The sequence below is a fragment of the Sebastes fasciatus genome, chromosome 19 (assembly GCF_043250625.1).
Source record: "Sebastes fasciatus isolate fSebFas1 chromosome 19, fSebFas1.pri, whole genome shotgun sequence".
Taxonomy (NCBI): domain Eukaryota; kingdom Metazoa; phylum Chordata; class Actinopteri; order Perciformes; family Sebastidae; genus Sebastes; species Sebastes fasciatus.
In genome coordinates, this window is record NC_133813.1 from 13,874,794 (window position 1) to 13,901,853 (window position 27,060).

The 27,060-nt window shown below is 39.1% G+C and overlaps 2 protein-coding genes and 2 non-coding genes across 9 annotated transcripts; 1 reads left to right on the forward strand and 3 right to left on the reverse strand.

Moving 5' to 3' along the window:
- Positions 1-3,592: 3,592 nt before the first annotated feature.
- rpl37 (ribosomal protein L37) lies at positions 3,593-7,042 on the reverse strand. The gene is made up of 4 exons (XM_074618729.1): positions 6,900-7,042; positions 5,412-5,547; positions 5,137-5,221; positions 3,593-3,705 (listed from the first exon to the last, which is right to left on the reverse strand). The coding sequence occupies exons 1-4, from the start codon at positions 6,900-6,902 to the stop codon at positions 3,636-3,638; spliced, it is 294 nt and encodes a 97-aa protein (XP_074474830.1). The 5' UTR covers positions 6,903-7,042; the 3' UTR covers positions 3,593-3,635.
- Positions 4,011-4,089, reverse strand: LOC141757945 (small nucleolar RNA SNORD72). The gene has a single exon (XR_012591796.1). It is a non-coding gene; the product is annotated as a small nucleolar RNA SNORD72 (small nucleolar RNA).
- LOC141757946 (small nucleolar RNA SNORD72) lies at positions 5,626-5,705 on the reverse strand. Its single transcript, XR_012591797.1, has one exon. It is a non-coding gene; the product is annotated as a small nucleolar RNA SNORD72 (small nucleolar RNA).
- Positions 7,043-10,730: 3,688 nt separating the features above from the next.
- st8sia5 (ST8 alpha-N-acetyl-neuraminide alpha-2,8-sialyltransferase 5) lies at positions 10,731-26,777 on the forward strand. 6 transcript variants are annotated; one of them, XM_074618730.1, is made up of 9 exons: positions 10,731-11,470; positions 17,464-17,571; positions 17,867-17,953; positions 20,832-20,924; positions 21,920-22,078; positions 23,218-23,362; positions 23,497-23,609; positions 24,366-24,458; positions 24,563-26,777. In XM_074618730.1, the coding sequence occupies exons 1-9, from the start codon at positions 11,325-11,327 to the stop codon at positions 25,023-25,025; spliced, it is 1,407 nt and encodes a 468-aa protein (XP_074474831.1). In that variant the 5' UTR covers positions 10,731-11,324; the 3' UTR covers positions 25,026-26,777. The 6 variants fall into 6 exon arrangements, with proteins under 6 accessions (XP_074474831.1, XP_074474833.1, XP_074474836.1 ...); XM_074618732.1 differs by having other exon boundaries at positions 21,992-22,078; XM_074618731.1 differs by lacking the exon at positions 17,867-17,953 and having other exon boundaries at positions 10,732-11,470.
- The last annotated feature ends 283 nt before the right edge of the window (positions 26,778-27,060 follow it).

A 27,060-nucleotide genomic window follows, 5' to 3' on the forward strand; every position in this document is an offset into this window, starting at 1 on the left:
GGTTTACTCTTCTATATCACCCTCTGCTGGTCCTTAAAGTCTCACTGCAACTACGTGCTTTTTTATCTTAGAATCAGAATCAGATTTATTCGCCACAATTACAAGGAATTTGGTTTTATGCACCTCTCTCAGTGTACTTACACAGAAATAACAGCTATAGGAAGAAGGACAACAAGGCTAGAATAGACAGGAGTGTTATGTACAGTATGTGGAAAATATCAATTGTAGCATTAAAACCAAAGCAGACTGAAGTTTTTCAACAATGTTCCTCAACAACAAGAGGCACCACAGTCGCTGAGCTGCACATCCCAGCTCTCTAATGTTTACTTGACATGTATCACTCACACTAAAGACACTAAAGACACTGGATTTACAGAGTAGGAAGACAGAAGCAGTAAAAGGTCACAAAGTCAAAGTAGAGGATGTCTGTCAGGACTGAGTGGATGTTATGGATGATGTCACCTCTGACCCTCGAGAGCAGGAAACCCAGAGGGTGTGCCCAAAAGCAGGAAGTATTATTATGAAATTAAATCACTCATCAGTGTTTTTATTCAAACAGGAAAACATGTACATATTCCTTTTTCATTATAATATTAAAATATGGCAAAGAATGTGTGCAAATATGTACTAAACCTAGAACTAGAGGTAAAAAAAAAGGACAGATAAGCTGTAGTGAAACTGGCAGAAGTAGAATATCACAGAGGTTGAGAGTAGTTTTGGCAGCGTGGAGGAGAAACCCTGCGGCAGTATCAGGAAGTTATTGTTATTGTTGAGAAATACTGCCGCTGTTAATGATGGGAAACCCCCGCAGGCTCACCTGTGATTGAAGCCATGAACACATGAACACCTCTGCAGCGTGTGGTTGCAAATCATGTTAGACTTGCTGGTTGACGTTTCGGTCAATAACAACCTTGACACAATGCAGAGGTGATAAATGTGTTCGGGAATTGGCTTTTTTCTTTGGAATTGGATATTCAGGGGAGCCGATTCACAGATACCACAAACAAGACAAGCAAGTAGTGTTTGCAAGTAGTGTTTGAGTTGCCAGATCCACCAACAAATCAAATGTTGACAGTGTAATAGCAGTTACTGGGATCATGGGGAAAAACACAGCTCTGAAAACCCTTGAAGGCTTAATCTTTCAGTTCAGTGACAAAGGCTTTATTGTTTTAGAACAAAAAACATCACAAATTCTTGGGACAGGGATAATTCAATGACTCAAATGTATCCGTGCTCTTCTTTGATGCATGTTAGCTCAATATCCTCTTACGACACATCAAAGAGACCTTTTAAAGATCTTATGTTCTCAGCAATGTTTTTCCCTCGGTCAAATGTTCAATGTTTGTTTCCCCGGGTCAATATGTTGAAATCACCCACCTTATAGCCGACTGATGTTATACTCCTTAAAACCTACAACCTAAAAATTTGCAGGCAAGACAGTTTTTTTTCTTACTTTAGACAGTAATATCTCCACAGTGGCTCAATGGATTTTTAACCAAAGATAGCTGATACTGATCACTTACAATGAGGACCCTGGGAACATGAGGATGACCCTGTTTAGGAACAATATCCTTCTTCCTCACCAACTTCAGCTTGAATCTTGAGGCAGGCCTCTTTACTTGATCCTCCAAAATGTCCACCGCCCTTGACTGCTGCTTTTCTTCACCGTGGCACTGTTTAGCTCATTTGTAAACCGACTTGTCTCCGGTCGTCATCTGAGTGATCTCGGCATTGTTTGGCTCTTGCTAAATATTTAGACTTGTTTTGTTGTTGAAGATGCTTGGAAAGTGCTGCTCTGCTATTAAAGCTGCAGACTGCAGTTTATTCTCCAGCTGGACTTTTTACTAAGCGAAGGAGACAACAACTCGCCTGAGGACCTGTAAAAGGATGTGTATGTTGCAGGGCCGCCTGGTTCAGATTCGTTCGATTCGATTTTTTCATTTAGATGATGTGTTATTACATAAAGTATATTTAATCCATGACCAAAATGGTCATACATGCTGTCATTGTGTTGCTTATGGATGGAATTATAGTAAAAATAAATGAGTCCTTTTTGTTGAGGACCCCCTTGAACCCACTCAAGGACCCCTGTGGGTCCCCAGACCCCACTTTAGGAACCACTGATCTCGATGATCTTGCTCTCAATAAAGGAATTGGTGTAAATCATCTCCAGAATGTTAAGAACATGTTCTGTTCAGCTCAAATCTGGTAGTGAAACTGTTTTTAATTCAGCACTCAAAGTTAATAATTTATTTCACATCGTCACAAACTAGACTGCAAACATACTGCTTATCTCTGTTATTTAGGTTTCCCATTAGCAAAAACAAAAGCACCATTTTAGTCAATATACAGTACATTTGCTGTATGGTGTCACTTTTCCTGAGTTTTCTTCCATTTTTCCCTGTTGAAATTTTTTTTTGGGGTTAAGTTTTTCCTCATCCGATGCGAGGGTCGTGCTGTAAAGGACAGAGGGTGTCGTAACTGTACAGATTGTAAAGTCCCCCCTCTCTCCCCCCTTTGCTATCATTCTCCAGCTGCACTAATAAAGGCAATACAAGCCAAAGTGATTTGTGGAATTGGGGCTATACAAATACAACTGACTTGCTTTCAGTGAGGTCATCTTTCCAAACTGTGCATGAAATGTGTCACACTTCCTACATGCTTTTCTCTGACATAAAAATTGTGTTGAATCAGTTCTTAATATGTGTTCAACCGTTAGCATCAAAAGGTGTTTTTGATAAATGAACATTAGCATTGATAATGGACCCAACTCTACCATGAGAACAGTTAGTCTGCTGGATCTTTATTTTTAATTAAATCCAAATAATTATCAGTCTTGATTCTGTATTAATACTTAATATTCAAACCACCTGATTTGACTAATAGAAAAAGGGAAAGATTAAAATATTTTTCTTGGGAGTAACAGCTTCTTCTTTTATCCAAAATAAGTCTGGTGTAAGTTTTTAAAGTCTCTGAACACCCACACAGGTGATTTCAGTTCTTCTGGTTGATTATACCTCTGTTCAGGTTGAAGGTGGGACAGAGCTTTGAGGGGAATTCAATCACTATTTTTTCATCTACCAATAATAATGATCAAGTTGTAATTTGTCCCGCCCTAACAGGTGCCACAAAGCCAACAGGAGACTCAGGAAGACGTCCCTCCATTAGTCTGTACACACCCAAAGTCCTGAGAAGAGGTCCAATCAGCCAGATTAACTGAAAACACCTGTGGGTGTTCAGAAGCTTTAAGGTGAGTGATTGCAAGAATATTTCTCCCAAAAATATCTAAAAAGTTTGTTTCCACATGTTAATCTAGTCATTTAGCAGATTTGTTCATTCATTCCAAGTATAGTAGTTTGTATTTTTAACTCAAACAGTTAAGATCCCACAACAAAACCAAAGTTCATGTTTCCAAAAACACCATTTATTTCAGGATTGTGTTTAGGTGTGACATTAAAAAAAATTACTTTTTACTAGAGATTTGCACAGATGAACCAAGTTGGAATAAAGTCTTAACACTGTATTTAATCTGTTGATGACATCAATCATGACTTCTGTCTAAGGCTCAAAGATCAAGAGACCATACTTAAACTCCTTTTGTTAACATCACATTTATTTAACCAAAAGTGTGTCATTTAGGATGAGCTGGAGGCGGCCACTGCAGCACGTCTGGGTTTTGGGGTGGTACCTTCCCTGAAACCATTCCTGGAAAAAAGCAGAAAAAAAGTGAGGTCGATGCAGAAAAATGTCATTAATGTGAAAAAAAAGTCAAGTCACTATATTTAATATTCCTCCCAAAATACATATCTTACTTATTAAAAAAGCTGATAAAAGAAATTAAGGTTGACAAATTTTAAATCATGTGGCACGATGGGATAATAGTTATGATAGTAAATCCTACAGTATGACCGCCATCTTAAATAGTTATTATGAATTAGAATCAAACAGATGTTGTCTCAACGCTCCACTTTAAGAGACACCATCGTCTAATGAGCCCTCCTTAGCAATGATGCTTACCTCAGAGAAAATACTGATATCATACCGAAGTCATTTGTTCAGACATTTATTTTTCACCATCATCGGTAAGCAGCATTGACAAGTCTTATAACAGGACCATAGATGGGTTGTTAACAGAATCTCACAAAACAGCCAGCAAATAACATGAAAAAAACTGCACTGTTACTAAAATACACCAGACTCTCTTCCACTGGAGGCACATTACAGATACAAACGTGTCTACCCGCCCCCCTTTCTGATTGAGTGGAAGTGAATAGACCTGTGAGAGACTTAACTCCTACACCTGGTGGTGAAAATATGAAAATACCCTTATTGCAAAAATGAGCAAGCAAGAAAAGAAATTGTCTAATTGAGGCACACTTTCATTGTTGACAGGCCATGTTAGTTGCCGCAGATATGTAGTTTACAGCTTCATGTTTAGTCTCCCGGTAAAAAGCCATGTTAGGCAATGTCAGGTTTTGTGGTTTTCATAAACATTTCTTTAATGTTGTTTACACCCATGTTTGTTTGCAGATTCGCCATATTTTTCATGATGCAATGTCAACAACGCTGATTATCATGTGGTAATATAATCTGGCATTTTTATAAACATGCTTGTCTTACATTACTTTTAAGCATTTCACATCACGGCCTGAAATCAATATAACCACCAAATATGCTAGTATCAGCTCTCTTGGCAGTTAAAAGTAAGATGCAGGAATCTTGCTTATATTCTGTGCTGGGAATATGTCAACACAACTCAATAGCATATCCAGTGTTTGTAGTTCAAGTTGATGAATCAAAATCATTTACTCCAAATCAGGTTTACTTTAGAAAGTGTTTATCGTGTCTAATGGTTTTAGGAGTGAATTCAAGCAAACATTTTCACTGTGAGCTTTGGTTTATGTTTCAAAGTCTCAGCATCAAGAGGACATTTCATTGTTTGTATTACCGATACCTTTCCGACATACAAAAAAAAATATTAAGGCTGAACCGAAGCACAGACGGCAAACATTTTCATAGCAGCTCCTCTAGAAACACTTTAAGTTCTGCTCTGTTATCTTATGCCGGGTACACTACATGAGAATCAAGCTGTGTGGGCCAGCCTTTAACTGAGTATATTACATGTTAAGATCTTACCTGAATCTGCGGTAGACGACCTTCAGGTGTCTCAGACGGCCGGTTCCAGTGGTGTTCCTCCTCTTGGCCTTGGCGCTCCAGTTGTCTACAAAAACAATCAGTATGAATCAAGGCAACTTGGCCATTCGTGTCAATGTAGAGCTGCTTGTATACCTCTATTAAACAAGTACTCCTTTGCATGTTTACATGCCTATTTCAGTCAACAGCACACTTGTATGTTATGTTTTGAGTTAAAGGATGGTCTAAGTATCAAAACAGGTCTTTAGGTGACTTACACTTTCTCTTGCGCTTCTCGGGGTAGCCACACTTGCCACAGGAGGACTTCTGCAGGTGGTAGGCCTTGGACCCACAACGACGGCACAAGGTGTGCGTCTTGTTCCGGCGCTTACCGAATGAGGAAGTTCCCTTCGTCTACGATTACAAGAATATTAGAGAAGAGGTCAGAAACAAATCCTAAAAAGACTTCATTAGAGGTCAAAGCTCTGACAAGTCTTGTCTCAGAACAAAAAAATGAATCACAGAAAATCATATGTTCAGACATTTGTGTTTGGAAACATCACTGACAAGACTCAAAGAGGCAGCTATCACCACTTGATGTTGGGTGTTAGGGATGCAATATTGATCACTAAGTGATGATCCTAAGTGTTAGTAAAACTTGACATATGCAAGTTAGTACAGGGGTCAGCAACCTGCGGCTCTTTAGGCCCTCTCCAGTGGATTTTTATTTATCATTGTTGTAGGTTTATGGTACGATGGAGTATTAAATCGGAGATTTCGAGAATGAAGTCTTAATATTACGAGAATAAAGTCAAAGGTTTACAAGAAAAAAGTTGCAATATGAGAATAAAGTCATAATATTATAAAGTAATTGTACGTGTTATTTTCTTTTTCTCTCGTTAAGTTATGAATCTATTCTCATACTATTACGACTTTTATTCTCGTAATATTACAACTTTTTTCTTATAATGACTTTATTCTTGTAATATTACGACTTTTATTCTTGTAAAGTTATGACTTTATTCTTGTAATATTACAACTTTTTTTTCTCGTAATATGACTTTATTCTGTAAATCTCAGATGTTTTTTCCCTCAATGTGGCCCTAATACTCCCTAGTACATTTGCTCTTTGGCCCCTCACTGCATTAGACTTATATACTATATACTTAGACTATAAACTGTGTTGCCTTCATCACAATGATCAAATGTTTTGCATCTCCAGACAGATTTCTTTTATTTGCCTAAAATGACTTTTGATAGTAAAGGTTGCTACTAGACCCCTGAGTTAGTATAAAGCTCCCAAAACGTCCAATTCCCTCTCCACAGCTACATAAAAGCGTCTGCAGGTCTGCTTCTGCCACGGTGTGTGTACAGTCAGAGGAAGCACATTCAATGCTGCATGAAGCGACTAGCCGGCTAGTAAGCCATTTAGCTTGCTACCATAACAAGACAATAATAAAACTAATTCATTTCTAGTAACCTACCAAATCTAACCGACTATAGTCAGAGTAATATCAACGTTATCTGGTATTTCTCCGGCTAACTTGAGGCCCATTCTGAACCTCAATGCTAACAGCAGCTACTGAACGCTGGATGGATGCAGCAGCAAACCTTCATTTTATTAAAAATAAAACTTCATCTCACAAAATACTTCACCCAAATGGTTAAGGTGTTTATCCGACATCGAAACAGCAACAGCCCGTGTAAGATAAACGATACATTGCACAGATGTTAAGAGATTTCTGTGTGCCAGCGTTACTGCTTACCATTTTCGTCCGGTGGCTAAGGGAAAAGAGACCGGAAGGGGAGCCTGCGCCGCATGAAATTAGATCCGAGCTGCTTCCGGTGTAACACAGAAATGTGTCCCCCCAGATAGCATTTTTGCTAATATGCTAAATGTTTAGTGAAAAGACACATTAATTTCCCTGCTTATGTCTTTATTTGACGCATTTACACAGCATCTTAACAACATAAACCAATGTCATATATATATATGTATATATATATTATATATTATATATTATATATTATATATTATATATTATATATAATGAACTGAGCTGAATGGACTGTAATGCTGTGCAATATGCTGCCTTCCACTGTGTAATTGTCTGAAATATATTAATTATTTCTTTTTTTAAATATTTTGATGGGAGCTAAAAGTTCTTTTAACATGGTCATGGAGCATATACTGTATATTTTTATTCTGGGGGTATATCGTTCCTATGCAGAGTGTAGTTTAGTTTATTTATTGATTACACTGAGGGCGTTTTATATTTTAATAATTTATTTATTTATTGTGTTGAGTTGAATGTGCTACTTATTTTGTACTGTAATTACCTTGTGCCTTTTCTACCTTTTTTCTTTTCTTAAAGCTGACTTGGTTGTAACCTGCTCAGAATTCCAATGTACTTAGGTGCAAATGGCAAATATAATTCTTGAATCTTGAATCTTGAATCTTGAATATATATATGTATATATATATGTATTTATTCTGGATTTTGTTGTTTGCGAGGCAGAAAATAAATAGACAACTGAAAAGAAAATTTTAGGACACTCTCTTTTCCAAAAAATAGGCTTCCGCTATTTTTATTACACTGAACCTCACCACATATAAAATAATAAAAAAATAAAAAATAAATATGAGATTAATCATAATGTTGAACAAAATTAAAAATAGATATGTACAACCCAGTGTAAACAACATTTTTTTTTTAAAAGGTGCAGCATTTGTAACCCAGCACTGATGAAGGTCAAGCCATGGTACTATTGTAATATGGTGGATCCCTGTCATTTTGGAATGGTGTTGCTGCCCCCCTGGGTTCAAGTTATGTTGTTCATGAGTTCAGATGCAAATAAGAAAATGCTTTTTGTGTCATTTGGATGAACTGAAAGAAAAGAAACAAGACATGAAGCACCTTCCCTTCATGACTAACAGCTACACATAGAACCACCAGTTTCAGCTTATACTAAAAGACAACAAAAAAGTGCTTATACAACTTTATTATGTTCTTCTTTTGGAGCTTGTTTCCTTCAGATAAAAATCTCCCAGTTGGGTTTTGAAGTAGGTGTTCATCATCTGATAAAATGCCACAGGAGGAGCCGAGACTGGCTGAGAGTAAGAGATGCTCAACCAGATGGAAGGTGACCGGAAGATCACCGCTTTGTTTCCCAGGTACAACCGAGTCAAACAGCAGCGTTAACTACTGTATGTTCTTATGCAATATATTAAAAAGGGGAATAAATGTGGCTTAAGAATGGAGCATAAGATTCAAAGGTGGATTGGTGTTGTGTAGGTAGGCTCGGTCCTACATTATCATAACCTTCATTTCAACATATAGTTTTAAGACTGATAGTATTTCAGTTGATATTTCACTTATATGGTGCAAAGTCTATTTTTTTCTGTGCCTTTTGGTCATGTCTCACGCCTTGAGTTTGCTAAATTGTCATCATCATAGCTCAGTGCAGTACTACACAGAGAGTGGGAGGAAGCAGGTGTCAGTAGGCCCTAACAGCCTGTGATGATGACAAGCTCTGTGGTAGTGACATAAAGAATAAGACTGCAGATACAAGGCAGAAATGAGCTTCCTTTGCAGGGTGTCAGGTCTCTTCTTTGTGTCGAGAGGAGTAGTTGAAGTCTATTGCATGCTTCCTTTTGGAGATATTCTGTGCATGTTCAACTAGGAGGAGCTCTAGGGCAGACCCAGAACATGCTGGAGGGACTACATATGGGAGTGCTGCAGGTCCTGAGGGCCTTGGCTTGAAAGGAAGAAGTCTGGGCTTCTCTGCTCAACCTGCTGTCTCTATATGACGTGGACCCAGATTGGCTATGTGGCTGAAAATAAATTAATGGATGGCGAAAACTTACTCATCATATAAAAATAATTCAGATTTTGGTGTTTCCATCTGACGTCTAGATGGTTCAATGATGCAGATTATAAAGTGACACTACTAATATGTGTCAGACTCAACAGATTTGTAAACGCGCTCGCTGATCACTCCTTGAGGTGCAAAATAGCCTATAATCTTAAAATTCCCACATTTCAAGTGTATGCAGCTTTAAAGGTGTTAATGCATACTGCTGAAGCAGCCCAGACTGGACTTTGATGACACATTCAAACTGCTGTCAAAGTGGACACCGGCAGAAATCAATGGCACTAATGCAGTTATCAGCACCAGGCGCAGCGCTGTAAAATCCACTGACTTCTGTCAGGAGTTTGGCTGTGAGGAGGTGCTGCTGTCAGGGTTTAGCTTGCCACAATATTGCTGTTAAGGTTTTAAATTGTCCCCCAGGCTCTAAAACAGTGGTGGGAGACATTGGGTACGTTCCAAATCACTTTTCTTTTTACTTTTAGTACGTACTGCAGCTGCCCTTACAAAGTATGTATTGTTGCATGCAGTATACATACTACTTCGTCATAACATTGCACCTTGAACTTTGACTCTCTTACTCATATATCCGCTGCACAGGGGATTGTGGGTCAGAATAGCCAGATATCATGCAAAATGTTGTTTTGGCATACTGCATTTGACATACTATTTATTGGGACATACTAAATCCTTTTCTGGCATACTGAATAGTATGGTATGGGTATTGGAACTCAGTTTGAAGTTGAATATAGCCATTAGAGAGAAGATATCATGCATAATTTCTTTTGTCATTTTGTCCATCACTTTGACATGAACTGCAATGAATAAAAAGCACGCAAAGAATACATACACATACTTGTAAAGGGACATACAGACAGCAGCAACAACATATAGAAACAAAAAAAAGAAACATAAGATAAAGAAAAGAAAAAAAAAGTACTACCCGTTGTAATAGTGCAGTGTCAAGAGATAAGTTCATATTCATATACATACATATTCATATTCATATACATACAACCAACCTCATATATAAATATATATATATATATATATATACATACAGTATATACATATGTCTACACACGCATTCATATACATATCCACTTAGACACATTCGCTTACACAATTATCTATTCTATTATATAGAAAAAAAGGACATATTTACATCTCTTTAGTTGACCTTTATCGACATTATTTATTTACTAATTTTGTTTAACTCCAATCCTCACCCTGACTCAAAGTACCCACGCTCACAAATTATATTCTGTTCTTTATTTCTATTATCATCCTTCTCCAGAACCCACTGATGTTTCAAAAACATTTTGAAACGTTCAGTGTTTAATTGCTGTCTTTTTATAGCTTTAAATATAAATGCTTTCCCCATCATAATGATGATGTTGTTCAGGTCAGCATCAGCTTTGAAGAAAATTATAATTCAATGTATAATCTTAGATGATGTAATATACAGTTTAGTGACAGGTTCTGATATAGGCTATACATGTTTACCAGCCTATGTAAGGAAAGGAGGTCAGGTGAATCAGGTGAATTCATAATAGGCTATTTTAAGAGAGAGCACATGCAGGAGGAGCATCCTTAAAGGAGACCATGATGACCTTGGGGTTTTTGGCAGTGTGAGTGAGGAGCATCTGAATGAAACGCCCCCAGCTGGCTCGCTGCCATACAGGCTGAGAAAAGGCGCATCCTCTTCCTCCTCCTCCTCCTCCTCCTTTTACATTTCAGTCACGCACTTTTGCTCAGATTTGAGATGAAGCATGGAGGATGTGTGTGTTTTTTTTCTTTCTTTCTTTCAGCTCGCACCAGTATAGCTCAATTTAAAAAAAAGAAACCATTGCTTTTTATCTGATTTAATATTTGGAGATTAATTCGAGAGAAATAACCCTTTTACGCGCGTCATTTGGATAATCTGCATTGTACTTTGCATCCATCCAACCGAGCGACTGACTGCACCTCGTCGAGGCGTCGACACAAATTCTAGAACGTCGACAACAAATTCTAGAACGTCGACATAAATTCTAGAACGTCGACAACAAATTCTAGAATTTCATGCATGTTTTTTACACTAAAATACATAAAGATAATAATACTTATTTTGTCAGAATTGGATTCATGATTTTGCAGTGCAATGTTTTATCATTTGGCAGCAATGATGCTGAGCGGTCAAACAGCCTAGAGATGGTGTGATGGACAATGTTTTGTCCGGCTGGTACTCGACCTCTGCTGCGCTCCTCCTGGTCCTGGTCCTGGTCCTGAATGCAGCAGAGGACAGAGACACCTAACCGGGTGTCACCCCCAAGACCTGGATGCTGCGCCGCAGAATGGGATATGCCGACCCGTCGTCGGGCAAAGACATCCTCGGCAATAGATCCCTTTGTTTTATATTCATTTGCGCATTTGGACTCGTCACACTATTGCAACAGATTCTCTATGGAAAAAACTACATTAAGAGGTAAGTGTTGGATTATTATCTCTGTTTTATCATGAGGCCTGTAATGGAAATTCTGTCAATATTCCAAGATGAGTCCTATAATGAACATTGAAATAAGGATTATCAAGCAGATGAAATGTCTTTGTTGTATTTTATTCTTGCAACAAGAGGTTATACAGAGTCACACAAAGTCTGCAGAAGAGTGCACTGCAGGAGATTATTACAATGTGATTATATAGAAATCTACAACGGGGAACTGTGAGAAAATTAGTTGTTTTACTCAGACAGTCCTTATTTCAACGTTCATTATAGGAGTCATCTTGGAATATGGACAGAATTTCCATTACAGGCCTTATTGCTGTTAATAATAATAATAATAATAATAACAAGACACTGTATAAGGATAACATTCAGCCTTAAAAAAAAAGAAGCATGCATTCATTGTGTGAGACTTCAGTTAATGACTGAATGGTGATAAACATCAATAATGAATGATAAACTGTTTAAATGGGAGTAGTCTGGATGATACAGGACAAGCTTTCATGGCTGAAAAGAACAATAGCAATTAACCATCCATCTTTTTTTCTCCCAGTGGCATATAGAAAACAATTTCCATTGGATTTATGATTTTTGATATTTTTCTGAGAACGAAGCATCCCATTCATACCATACACAGTGCTCCAGCTGTGTATGGTAATGGTCTCCCCTGTTTCTTTATATCCTCCCCCCCCACCCCCAAACCCCAAAGATGTTTATTTGATTTCAGCCTTCTTGACTGGTGGTAGCCTACATCTTACAGAGGCATCAGATTTATATATCACAATGCAACTATTGGAGCTGATGATGATGAGTACAGATATCAACATGATAAAGATGATGTGTATTTCTTATTTGGTCTCTGTTAAATAAATCATTTCTCACCATGCAGGCTGCACACACACACACACACAGCCACTGCAGAGCCCTGTTTTATAATACCTCTGCAACAGTATCTGTCTCCCTGCTAATATGGGTTCTTGAGCAGGTTGGAAGTCCACTTTTTCACTCATCTAAAGACCAATTTATCCACTAAAATCCCCCTTTTTCTTTTTTTTTTTTACATTCTGAGACAAATTTCAGTGTGAGACGAGCAGATGCTGAGAAGCCGGGATGTTTTTATCTTTAGGTGGTTACAAGGAACACTCACTCCAAACAAAAAATCTGAACGATTTCCCCCCACCTCCAGATATTTTACAGACAGCACATATCATGTTAACCTCAAAAGCAAACATATATGTGCTGCAATCTGAGAGCGTCCCACAGCTATAACCCCTCCCCTGCCACCCTGCTGGGCTGGTCTGACGATAGTGGATTCATGGCATCCCGACCTCTGCGGTGGGATGCATGAATTCAGACCCCGACGCACACCTTCCTCCGCCTGTGCCCCTCTGGGAGAGAGAGGGGGGAACAAGCCACGCAACAGAAACCAGTGGGCTCATGCAGCGGCAGCCATTTTGCTACAGTCTGTCTGCACACACACCTCAGTGCAAGTGGGGGAAAGCGAGAGAGAGAGAGAGAGAGGGGGAAGGAGGCGACGACGAGAGGGAGTGATGAAACGACTGTGTTTGCATGTGTGTGTGTGTGTGATGCAGAGAGAGAGGGAGAAGACGTCATCTTATGACATCTCTCCAAGCGTAAACAGCCAGGTTGTCCACATGGGTTCGACCACGCCCTGCCTCTTTTTACTGCTAAACCCGAGCATCACAACGTGCTGGCGAGGTGTTTATCATGCGCTCTATAGTGTGTCAGGGCATCACAGTGAAAAACCAGAGGCGTCTAGCGGCAGCAGGGGAGACATTTGGGTGCTTCAGAAAGCTTAGGTTTCATCGATCTTACACCAGCTCACTTTGTATACGTCCATCACCACATGACCGAAAGGGCAACGGGCTCTCCTCTAACTGTACGAGGACGCCCATTAAAGTCAAACTTAAGTCATGAACATTGTCGCACTTGGTTATTCTGGCCATTGAGTTTCCATGGAGTCACATTGTGGTGTCACATGAATCAGCTCGCTGCCCGCCTTCACTCACATTAAGATGAAGTAGCGGAGAATGTAGGATCGTAAAATGGCAGATTGCAGTGAGTGACACACTTTTTGTAAACGAAGACATATAAATACTTCACCTCCATTTGACTTGAAGGAGGGCGTTATCTAAAAACACTCTCAGCTAGAAAGAGTATAGCACCAGAGGCCCCAGGCTGGAGCGGGTTGGTTAGGTACCATCCCAAAAAATTATAATTATCTTAATTGTCAGCTAATCTGTCGACCATTTTATAAAAAATATCAGAAAAAATACGTTAAAAATACCCCTCACAGTTTTCCAGAGGTCAAGGTGACATCTTTGAATTGATAGTTTGTCTGACCAACAGTCCAAGAATAAAAAGAAACTCAATATACAATTATATAAAGCAGAGAAAAGCAGAAAATTCTCAAAGTTTTGAGAAGCTGAAACCAGCAAATGGTTGGCATTTTTGCTTGATAAATGACATAAACGTGACATTTGTTATAAAAAAAAAAACTGGTTGGCTTTACTGAGTAAATAGTCTAGTTTTTGTACATGTGACTTGAGCCCTTCTTGATGCATTATGTATTTGGGTTGTGCCTCCACGGTTCTGAGGAGCTTTCTGTGTTTCTTTTTCAGGGCTGTACATGGATATAAAGATTCTAGCAACTGCTAGTTCATAATTTATAAGACACACCATTTACAGGAGTGGTTCCCTGTTAAAAATAGATAGATAGATACAGCAGCTTAGCAAAAAGACAAAGATAATGTGCAAAAAACTATACAATAGCTAACTTATCAATATACAAAATATAGCAACACTTATTGAAAACGTATCTGATACTTATAATGCAGAGAGGAGCTCACATCTGTTTGCATAAATATAAGCGTTGCATTTCCTGTTTTGATAAAGACAATTAAGTGTCCATCTTAAGGAGCCCTTAGTCGTTACAGGAAATACCCCTGGCCACAATAAATGGACATCTGAGTCGACGTGCCAGGCCGACCCTAAAAAACAGGCCAAGTCACAGAATCCAATATATATAAAAGTCCTTCCTGCTTTCAAGTCCCATTAACAAGGCCCGCGGGCAGAATCAGAGCACATTAGCGCAGCAGAGCAACTTTGTGCTTGTTGTTTGTCCGACCTAATGCTCAGATTACTGTCTGAACTGGACTCATAATTGAGTCAGTGGGAGATAAATGGACTCTTTATGTTTGAATTGAAGGGACTGGATTGATCCGTGCGTCAGACATGAGATTGATTAGGGTTTTATTGGTAGCCACAAAAGATATCTTTATTATGCAGTATATGTGTTATCGATCAAGCCAAGCTTTCATAGTGTTTTGGTTATGATTAAGATTACTGATAAGCGACTAATTAGCGTTTCTGTATAACAGCACACAGGCACACCGAGGCACATATATCTCTCTGATTTTAACTTGTTCAGTTCTGCAGCAGAGTGTTATTGAGGTGTTGAAGTGGCACTAAGAGAATGAAGATCGGTATTGACATGAGTCCCCGATGATGAATGCTCGATCACATAATGCACCCAGAAAGGCTCTTAGGGTTCAGTTTCCCTGCTGAATTTAGCACACAACGCCCACGGAGCACAGAAATGACTCACACATGAATCCTTGCATAATAATCAGTGGGTAATGGGAGAAGTTGTGTATGCCCACTGATGTTTGGATGTGAATAGTCTGTTCACAGTTGAAGAACTCTTAACCTTTAATATGTTAATATTAGATTTTTAAAGGATCCTTACTGTCAACAAATCCCATGAAATACCAAAACCCAAAAAATTAATTGGCCTCAGGTGTATCCAAAGTGTGATCCTTGGTTCCATAGTCCTCCATTGTTGTCCAAAAAACAAGTAAAATACATAAATGAGACACACCATTTTCCCTCATTACACTGATGTATATTTTTTTGTCAAGCCCCACGTATAGCAGGACACGTCCTCATGCTGTTAATACGAGCCAACACTCAATTTAGTCCTGTTTGAGTGATGATTGCTGTACAGTACAGTGTCCAGTGCCCCGGTTGCATAATCTAATCTTTTAAACTTAAGTTTGTCCCTTTGGCAAAACATTTCCCTTAGCTTCATTCAGGAGCGTTGCATAAATCGTCTTAGGTCATCTCCTTGCCCAAAGTGTTTAGACTACGGCTCTCACTGTCGTTACTATCATAATATGCACTTCAGTTACCATGGTTATGCGTCACTCACATTATCATCCTTTATCGTTACTTGACAGCACAACCGACTCGAAAGTCCCACGCACCAAAAAAACTCACGACCACAACATTTGGCATGATTCCTCCTAGTGTGGTGTTCAAGGTCTGGTTCAAGTCTGGTAGAGATATTTAAGAATCTATACTTCAATCACCATAAATTCAGCCATTGTCTCATGCTACACAAATTATTGAACTTTTAAAAGACCCTTAGAAAAGGGTAAAATGGGGAGGAAAATGGTTGCTAAGGACCTTCTAGCAACGCATAAGGGAATTCTTTGTTCAAAATTGAAGGGCAACCTTAGCCTAAGTGGTTATATGCAACTGGAAATGCCATTTTAGGAAATGACTGAGCCTTTTGTAGAATAAAACTCTATACATTGATGTCTCATAGGAACCGATGGACATGGGGCTGAGAGCCACAGACAGGCTGGAGAGCTCAGAAAGTATTAAGAGATGCATTGTTGTTGGTCTTTTCATGGGATTTGTTGACAACAACGAAAAGAAAAGTATATCACCAACCATCCTTTAATTCACATCAATTCATCCCTGATATTGTTTAAGTTTTCCCCTTTTTCTCCCTGGAGGAGACCAAAAAGATTAGTGTGCTGTGAACCAGGGGCGAAGCAAGACATTTTAAACATTATGTCAGCTAGATGCACTATTTGTCTAACCATTTGAGATAATAGAATGGCTAAAAATCTGTTTGGGAAAAACATGATAGTCACCAAAGAAGAAAGTCATCCTGTAGAGCCTACATCCTATTTAGTATCTGATTGTTCTCCAACTGTCTTCATCATTCTGAAGCCATAACACAACAAATATTAACTATTTTCTTTAGGTATAGGGTAGGAACTTAGCGTAAACAGCAATACTAATCTTGAAACCTATTTTTGTGATGCTATTTTGTCTATTTCCCCAGTAATAGGACTTTTGCTCCGCTCGTTTGCCGGTGCAGTCAGAGAGGCTGAGGGGAAATTACACAAAGGTGTTTTAAAAACCTAAAAGATTTTGGGGCATTTCAGAAAATACAACTCTGATGTCCTTCATCTCTCTAAAATTTGTTAGAAAGCACACCAACATGAACCTCCTGCACCAAATGGCCTCCTCTGATGAATCCACTGTGATGTTATAGTGACGATATCCTGACTTTTAGTCTCTAGTGTGGGTCGAATTTAAAAAACACTGGATGCTACATTTCCAATAAAGCAGCCAATAGCATGTTTTCATTAGACACAGACACGTTTGTGTTATAAATCTGTTGTCTTCAAGTCGAGATAATCCCGGAGGACACCACCTTTATTAGTAATATCTGGCTGAAAATATGGTCCAAATCGTTAAAATCTTGGCATCTCTTCCTCAGCAGTAATTTGACTTTTATTGGCAACGACTATTATTCCTCTCTTAAATCACTGGGACTTCCACATATTTTAACTAAACGTCTAACACTCCTGCAGGCCGATATTGCAGAGTGTGAATGTTTGAGTCACACTCGGGTTAGTGGCGACAGCCCAGCAGAGCATAAAGGAACCATTCAAACCATGACGTCATTAACCGAAAACCCATTCTAACCATGTTTGGTGTCATACTTTGACTTGTTTTTCTTGTGCCAAAAAGTTGCCCCCCCCTTAATAATGTACATATGTGTGAATGTGCAGCTTTGAGTTGGTTGTGTTTGACTTTTGCACAGTGAGGACAATAAATCCCAAATAAACTGACAAATAAACTTTTTTTACTAGTGCGCAACAGTTTAGCCGACTCAAAGGGGACGAGACAGGAAATTGGACCGGTCCCGTTAATTTCTCGGATGATGGATCTCTGAAGCCGGCCAGAAATGGAAGGAAAAGGTACCTTTCCATCGTGACTTACTGCACAACACCTCTGAGAAAAGAGAGTGTAAGACAGAGACAGAGATATAGAGAAGTTTCAATACATCACATAGTGACGACCCAGCCCTGCATGTGTGGACTGGGCCGCTGTTACGTGCTAACAGCAGATGCTTTAGAGAGAATATACAAGCTGCAGCACATGTACACTTCTTTTGCTCTATTGTTTTGGAAACTCTGCAGGTGTAGGAAGTTAGCAGGGTGCAGGACTACAACACATAATTAACTCTAACTTAACCTGTCTGCATGTTGACAGATGTTTCCGTCAGAATTTTCAGCCAGATTCTCAGATCTCCGTAATAGTCACACCCTGCCTAGCCGATATTAAGAAGAAAAAAAAAAGGTAGGACAGTCTGAAGGCATTTTTAGTATTTTCACAGAAACCCAAGAATGCCTCTTTCTTTTTCATTACTCTGAAAGGTATAAACTCTCATATTTTTTCAGTGGTGGTTGCACTTCAGATTTGCTCTTGCATGTTGTCTGATCCCGTCCACCTCGACCCCAGATCCCCCATCCCCCCTCCCCCTTCAGAAGCTGGTTGAACCACGGTCTCCTGTTGATGTACTGGCTTCTCCTCGTACGTCTGTGTCCCATCCAGCACCCATCTCCGAATGCCTTGTCCTCCTCCTCAATCTGTGTCTCATGTGTTCTGCACAGCTCTGTGTGTATGCCATGTACATAGTGTGGACACTTCTCTCTGCTCCCCCCCCCCTATCTCCCCTTCTCACATCTGCATTGTCTCTCTCTGCGACCTGGATTTACCCCCCTTTTCCACTTTACTTTCCTCGTGACGATAAGACAGAAAGGTGCCAGATTTGTTTCAGCTCCAAATCCAAATTGCACCGAGCAATTAGTCTTTCTGGATTGGTTTTTGAACCAGCATTGACCTTAAAAACATGAGATGAAATTCATCTGTCTTGCTTCTTTTAGATCTGAACAGAGAACACTTGCAAAGGTTTCATCATCTTAGCCAAAACAAGCATGAATAGCCCTATTCGAGTGCCAGATATTATTATAGAAATACACTGCATCATCAGGTGGATGTAGACAACCAGTTTCATCGTTCCTTACGATTTCATCCGAGCATCTTGTTCCTTTAATGCATCCCTCCATTGTATTGCTCGCTGCGTTCTTTTCTTCTTCTTATTTATTTATTTTTTTAAAACTCGCCTCATTTACCTCCACAGCCAAAGGTAATATTCTGCAATATTATCCATCTTCCATCTTATCTATCTGATGTGACGTAAAACAACATTCACTCTTACAAAATACATATTGCAATTGCTGCCGTTTTGGCGTTTAATCTTGTCTCAGTCAAGCATCAAAAAATATATTACGAAGTGGTATATTTTGAATCTATGATTACTGTAGATGATAAAAGTTAAATAGAAAAGTAAAATTAGCTTTATAGATTATATATAAAACAGGTTTATTTACAGAGAGAGGTGACTGTCAGTTCTGTGGCCATCTGCCCAAACCTAAAAGGAAAATTATAGATCAGGGCTAAAGAGAGAAACCCTTTGGGGATGAGACTATTGACAATTGGATAAAAAAAACTTTTGGCTGAAACTCAATGTCCATTATCATATTTTAGTGCCTGTTTATTGCCTCATGCCTGTGTACCAAAGATAGACAGAAACAATGTTGTATTTGCATGCAAGTTGAAAACATTTCAAAGGCCTTTTCAAGGTTTTCAAGTCAAGGTTATATTTTGAAGCACTTATTGTTGTAATTAAATTAAATCTTTTGCTTTAACTTGACGTAGCAGAAAGAGGCCTAATGCTACAGTTGAGTTAAACACTTGGTTTAAATCAATTGGCGATACAAAATGATAAAAAAGAAAATCAATTTGAACTGTCTTCAGAATTCTGAGAAAATCAAGTAACATTTTGCATCCGCTAAGAAAATGATCAGCCCAACTATGTGACTTTTGCAGAACAGCGGCCTCTGTGGCTACACGTGGTTTATCTGTGACACTCTAAACTGTAGTGTAGCGGGAGCACAAAGAGAGTCATAAAGTCAGTAAACACCAAAAATTCCTAACTGTAATTAAACAAAGGTTTGTTTTATTGCTTATGAATTCAACATTTCATTTGTAAGAGGAAGGATGTGTTATTTTATTCTTTCAAAAAGTTACATAGTCTGCCTTTAACATACAATAAGTAACTTCACATTCACATCCACTCCAGAAATGCAAAGTGCAGTTATGAAAAATAGATTTGTTGTTTTTGGTTAATCTTTGCAGCCTAATAAAAATCTTTAAATCCCTCTGGCCCAACATGATAATAACACCTTGTATACATAAAAAACAAAGAACGTTGTTTCACACACATTTTATCCAGACTGCAGTCTGATTGTAAGTAAATACAACATTGTTCTGCAAGAAATCAGGCATCAGTGCACAGATACTTATTACTGTAACACGTTGATATAAATTTTACAATCCTTTCAACTTCCTCTGCTGAAGCATTTTGTCAAATCGCCCCAAAAAACAGTCACACCTGATGATTTTTGTTTGGTTAATGTTGCCATTTCAATGTAATGATTGTTCTATGTGTAAAATAGATTAATCAAATTCTTTAGCTGTAGTTATTAAATCTTATTGGTTATTGACATTCAACATTACTTTATGTAGTTGATTATATAAATCGTATAAACTCACACAAAAGTAAAGACTCTCATACTGATATCTGCCAGACACTGCACTGCTACAGCTAACTAACCTTTTTAACAAGCTATGCACTGGAATCAACCTCCCTTTATTGTTTCTCCTCTTAAATTAATCTACAGCATATTTACACATTTTAATCAAAGGATACCAATCTTAACCCATGCAAGTTCTCATCATAACCAATTAAATAAGTGAAAATATGAGAGGTATTACTTTTCTTAGTTAGTGTCTCACGTTGGTTTAGACTAAGATGTAACAGAATCTGGTGCAAGTGTCCAGTAAACCGTGTATATGTGACTCTCCTGTCTGTGACGCCTAAAATCAGTTGCATCACTTCTGTCATTTGTCATCCCGCAATGCCACACTGATATTTTTAGTATTTCATAAAGACATTTTTGTAGTAAATGTAAGCTAATTTCCTTTTATTGTGTCCTTGCAACACACAGTTTTATATATTGCATTTTATCTCCACAGTTTTTTTTTTTCTTTTTGTAAATTCTGTTGATTCTCTTGAGGTTTAGGCCGAGGATGACTGTGTCTATCCCTCCAGGTATCTGGAAAACTACGATGGCTCATATGAATTCAACTCCACTGCATGCAGGGAGCTCAGACAGGAGATTATTGACGTCAAAGTCTTGACAATGTGAGTGTTCATTATGACGTATAGCCCACACGAGTTGTAGACTACCTTATTTAGCATAACATTTTTTTTCCTCCTAAGGTGATCCTCAAGCTCCTGTCAGGTAAGTCGGGAGAAAAGTCAACACCTGATTGATTTATGATGTATGAATTCCCTGAATATCTTTCAGATTTGAGGAAATATTAACTTCAATCCTAAATAGCAACCAAATATATTGTCAGTGTGACCTCCACACCAACGATGCACACATTTCCCATGACTCTGAGAGTTCAGCCAAATGGATTTGATGACTCTTGAGCATATGAATAAATTATTTAGCTCTGTTTTTTTTTAATAATCACTAAGTGATCAAGTGACAGAGACTATTAGTATCTAATAAACAGCAAGTTGCCCACTGCAAATCCCCACAATATATAAAAACAAAAGGCGAGAACAACTTGCCACACGACATGCATTTTACCGCCAACATTTTACAGCTGAAAGTGGTCACTCTCATCTCTTATTGCCAGTTTAACTGCAGCACACTATAAATAACACATTATGGAGTAGATGAATGCCCAGATTCATTATACTCCTCAATGAACCGGTTGTGCATGCTGCAATTTGAGCAGCACATTTCCTCTTTGTGTGAATGTGAACATTGTCCAGTGACCTTTTGTGCGTGTCCCTCGGGCTGCCAAACTTTAATGTCAAACGCATTGATGAAGGGCCATGAGGCAGAGAATGACTGCTGTCACGCTGCCAGACAGTCGGAGTAATGGTGCCACCCTGCCTCCCAGAGCAAATCACATCTCCCAATCACCTCAAAGGAAGAAATGATAGTTCAAGGACAGCTATTTACAGACATGCTCGATGAGCAAGCCACTGTCTTTTTATCAGGAAGTCGAGATCCAGCGGCGTCGGTCAGAGTAACCTCTGCAATTTCTTCTGCATCCCCTTCCCTTGTTTGTCTTTTTGAGTCGTTTTTATGATGTTTCTTCAATTTACTACCCTTGTAGAAACTTTAATCGGAAAATACATGGCCATGGGTATCCTTCCTCATTCCACAAGTCTCTCTGCCTGTCTGCCAGGGTGAAAACCTCAGAGCTGTTTGAGAGATGGCGGAACCTGCAGGTGTGTAGGTGGTCGCAGAACAAGGAGGAGAGCAACAACTTCAAGTAAGCACTACTCCGTCTCCGCAGAGGAAATGTACAACTGAATGTCTAGATGTTTTTTTTAAAGGAGCAGTGTGTAACATTTCGGGTATTTATTAGCAGAAATGGAATATAATATTCATAAGTATGTTTCCATTATAATCACTTGAAACTACGAATCGTCTTTCCGTTAGCTTAGAATGAGTCCTTCATATCTTCGATATCTCCGACACGCTTGTGAAACTGTGTGAGTCGCGGAGTGCAGAACTGCAGTACCGCCAGCTGCCGTCTGACTTCCGTTGCTCCTATAGTAGTGTTATTATGGTAAGGATGGCCGCTGAGCGCAACATGTTCTCATCCCAATTCGTTACATAATGCCGCTTTATCACGCCCCTTGGCATCACTTTATTTTTAGTATCAAAACCACTATAGTTAGTCACTTTAGCCACACCACTAGATGTCGCCAAATCCTACACACTGCCCCTTTAAATCTTGGACAATTGCTCATTTGAACTGAGGATATGTTTCAGAAGTTTGCCAAATAATCAGAGACGCCAACTGTAAAGCTGTGGATTTCCATATTCACTATATCTGTGATATGCAGGACTACCCCTCCACATCCTGTATACGTCTATTCTGATTTCTGTTATTGGAGTTTTATAACAGTTTGTTCATAAGAGGTCAAACAGGGAGTTCACCCAAAACTTAAGAAGCGTCATTATGTAGAATAACATACTGTACATTTTCTTCATCTGTAAATGATGTTTCGGCAAACAAAAATAATCCATATTTGTTAATGTCCCTTTAACATATTAAACATGAAAAATGTCTTTATTTGGTGTAATAACAATAATGCTTTATGATCATTTCCGCATTTTGTCACATGTGAAAGCCCAGTTTGTGGCAAAGGGATGGGTCACTATTTCTATACTTCTTTACATAACATATTGGTTTTTAATAAGATCAGAAGAAAAGAGAAAATATATATATTCAGCGCTAAAAAATGGGTTGATTTTTCTATTAATATTACAGAATCAGGGTCCGTGAGACCCCAAACAAGGAGGTCAAGCCAAAATCAACACAACACAAGGATTAAGCTAGTTCTGGTCTTGATTGAAGTCTTATAAACTAACTCCTGTCCTTTCTTTGTTGTCTCCGTGAAGGATGTCTCTTGCTCGCTGCTGTAATGCTCCGTCCTTTCTGTTCACCACCAAGAGGAATACTCCTGCAGGGACCAAGCTGAGGTACGAGGTGGACACCAGTGGTATTCTTCCCATCACCACTGAAGTCTTCAAGATGTTCCCTGATGTGAGTCCAACAGCTGTTTATGTTCCTCTATTGACTATAGAGGCAGACTTGATATGGTCTGATGCCACTGTGATAAGATCTATTTAATTTCAACGCCGTCTGTCTGAATTTAACGAAACGTCTGTTTCATCCAGGATATGCCGTACTCCAAATCCCAGTACAAGAGATGTGCTGTTATTGGAAACGGTGGCATCATCAAGAACACCAAATGTGGGAAGGAAATAGACTCGGCAGATTTTGTGTTTAGGTATACGGGATATAATCCTTCGGTGTTTGTTATGGTTGTATATGAATAAAACTTGGACTGCCAACAGAGCATGCAATCACACAAAAAGACTTATCAACATTACACTTGAACTTTTGATAGTTTTCTTTTCTCACACAGTAGACAGTTTACAATGATGATGGCAGATTTACCTTTTGAAATTCTTAGTAATATTGAAACCCTGATTTCAAACATAGGAAGATAAAAGCAGGCGTCTTTTTTCTGGCCGGCGACGGCCATTTTTGTCGGCTAAAAAAGATGTTGCTGGCCGATTTTATCAGCTATAGCTAGCTAATGAAGCTAAACGTTAACGTTACGTCCACTAAAAGTGCTTGTTTTTGCCCGTGACCAGCTGCCGTCTACAGCGCTCTCCCTCAATACTGGACCAAATTCAGAAAATGTTGTCCCTATTAATCACTTAGACACAAAAACATGGGAAAATAGAATTTACCTTTTACCCTTGGCCTATAGAGTATTTCTGCTTGCAGCTTTCTCAAGAACCCCTCATCCAAACAACTTCACACTTGACACTGCACTTCCTTTGGTTCTCATCAATACAACCGCCAACTGTGAAGTCGATCGGATGAACCGTTGTCGAGAATCTAGTAGGACACACATACATACAGACAGAGACTCCTTCCATTTGTGTGCAGCTCACCAGCATGTCGAGTTTGTATCAAGTCAAACCAAATGTTTTTAAACTCCTTTATCAGTGGATTTGTACTTTATTTTCCACAGGTGCAACATCCCACCCATCAATGAGAAGTACTCAGCTGATGTTGGCACTAAAACAGATCTGGTGACAATAAATCCGAGCATTATTACAGAGAGGTACTGTAAATACGTGTCTGAGCGAGAAATCAGGCCTCTCTCTCTCTTAGTCTGTCTCCTTGTCTTTTGGCTTTTCACATCTTTATGTTTCACTTCGTCTGCAGATTTCAGAAGCTGGAGAAATGGCGGCGACCGTTTTACGACGTCCTCCAGAACTACGAGAACTCCTCGGTGGTGCTTCCCGCCTTCTACAACACCCGCAACACTGACGTATCGTTCAGAGTCAAGTACATGCTGGATGACTTTGACTCCCAGAGAGGCGTGTACTTCTTCCACCCGCAGTACCTGCTCAACGTGCAGCGTTTCTGGGCGGTACAAGGCGTCCGGGCCAAACGGGTCAGCAGCGGCCTGATGCTCGTGACCGCCGCCATGGAGATGTGCGAGGAGGTCCACCTCTACGGTTTTTGGGCGTTTCCCATGAACCCCTCTGGCATCTTCATCACCCACCATTACTATGACAACGTCAAGCCACGACCGGGCTTCCACGCGATGCCCCATGAAATTTTCAACTTCATGCACATGCATACTCGCGGAATCATCAACGTACACACGGCGCCGTGCACGTGATCCCTCACTCCTCTGCTTTAACGTGGTTTACCTTTTAGTTCAGGTTGTGTTTTATTTCAGTCAATGAGACACTTGTTGGCCTTCAGAGCGTACACTTCTTTGCTCTCACTTATTCCACAAGACACAGTGAAGGTCGCTTGCTTTAATTGCCAACATACTTCTCTTTTCGACGTGTACCTTGAATTGTTCACTTAGCCAATCAAATCACTATGGTTACCTCCGACTCTCTAACCATAGGATGCTTGTTTTTAATGTGAAAAGTGGTCCTCATAGTGATGTCGTTTCTGTGAAGTTTTTCTAGTGGCTCTGCTGTACAGAGGTGTTGTTTTCTACTCAACGTTGCACAGGTATTTACGCTGAAATGGGCCGCAGTGGTGGTCTTTGTACCCCCTCAGTCATTCCCCTAGTCTTCTCTCTTTATTTTGGACACTCTGTGGGTGTGACAGCTTTTAATGTTTGTGCAAAACAAAATCTGAACCTTGGTATTAAACTAATATTTAAAAAAAAAAAAAAGATCATCTAATTGTCTACTTTTGTAATGTATTTCCTATTCACCATATTCACGGGGTGAATATTTTAAAAACACTATGGAAATGGCCTGTTTTCAGTGGCCTACTTTCTCCCAATTCAAAAAAATCCTCTGATATTTCCGGTGAAAAAAAGTGTACACGAGAAGAGGCGAGGATGTTTTGTTTTTTTTGGCTTGTCATGGTTTTGGACAAAAGCCAGATGAATATTTTGACACCACCTGAGCAAAACTTTGACTTTCAAAGACATCCAATTTGTAGAGCAACATAGTACTCACAGTACTCATGTTGAGCGACCCAGCCTCTCGTTGTCATTCATGTCTTAAGCCATGCTGCCTTATGAGATATCAAACCCCTCTATATGATATGCAATGCACCCATGTGTTTTGCTTATCTACAAAACATCAAATTAAATCTTAGTTTTTCCCTTAAATCAGAGGAGATTTAAGACTCTCTAAGGTGTAGAAATCCATGTGCGGTTCTCAGCGTATATTCTATTGGAATCAGCAAAGTCTTACTCCCTGTAAAGTCCACTCATAATCATGTAACGCTCTGCATGACTTTACTCTATACTTGGCTTTGTGTGTGCCTGCTTCAATGATCACTGAAATATGTTTACACTTAAAGCCTCCACTGGAACTCACAGTGCTGTTGGAGATGTATTCACGAACTGTTTCACAGGAAGATGAATGGATTCGTTGAATTGTATAATAGTGGATGCGGTTCTCATTGATTAAAGATGCACGAAGGTGGTTGCTGCCCTTTTGTGAACACTTTTATTACTACTGTATTGTTTCACCTCCCCGTGCACTCTAGAAAGCATCGTGCATTTACGAACTAGGAAAGCTGTTTTTACTGTTTATTTTGTTGTACACTTCAAAAAGGAGACTGTAAGATAGTATTTTGTCACTCCTCTGTTCATGCTCTGTTGTGCAATTCTCCATTACTTCCTTTGTAATTGAAGGTTGCTAATAAGATTCATGTTGTTTCTTTCATCATTTATACAGACTCTTTGTGTGTTTATGCACTAGAGACCACACCAAAAATGTTTTTGGCTCGACCACTAAATTGTTGCACAGACAAAACTGAATCGAGAGTGGAAAAGGAAGGGAACTGGTCTGTGTGCTGAAGGGAGGTAATATATAACACAGTGCTTCTTAACTGACTCTGGATCATTCTTTTTAATGGTATTGTGTTTGTAAATAAACTTGTTTGGATTTTCTCACTTATGTTTATGGGTTAATTATTATTGTGTGTGTACATTTGTGAGTAGGGATAGCGGAGCACACTGCTGCACTCATTCGTTATATATTAAAATGATTAGGGCTGTCAATGTTAACGCGAAACAAATTTGTTTTAACCGCACTAATTTCTTTAACGCATTAACGCAACTGGATTTTTAGGTTGTTATGCTAAATTTTGGCGAGGAAAAACTGTCATGACCATTTTCAAAGGGGTCCCTTGACCTCTGACCTCCAAATATGTGAATGAAAATGGGTTCTATGGGT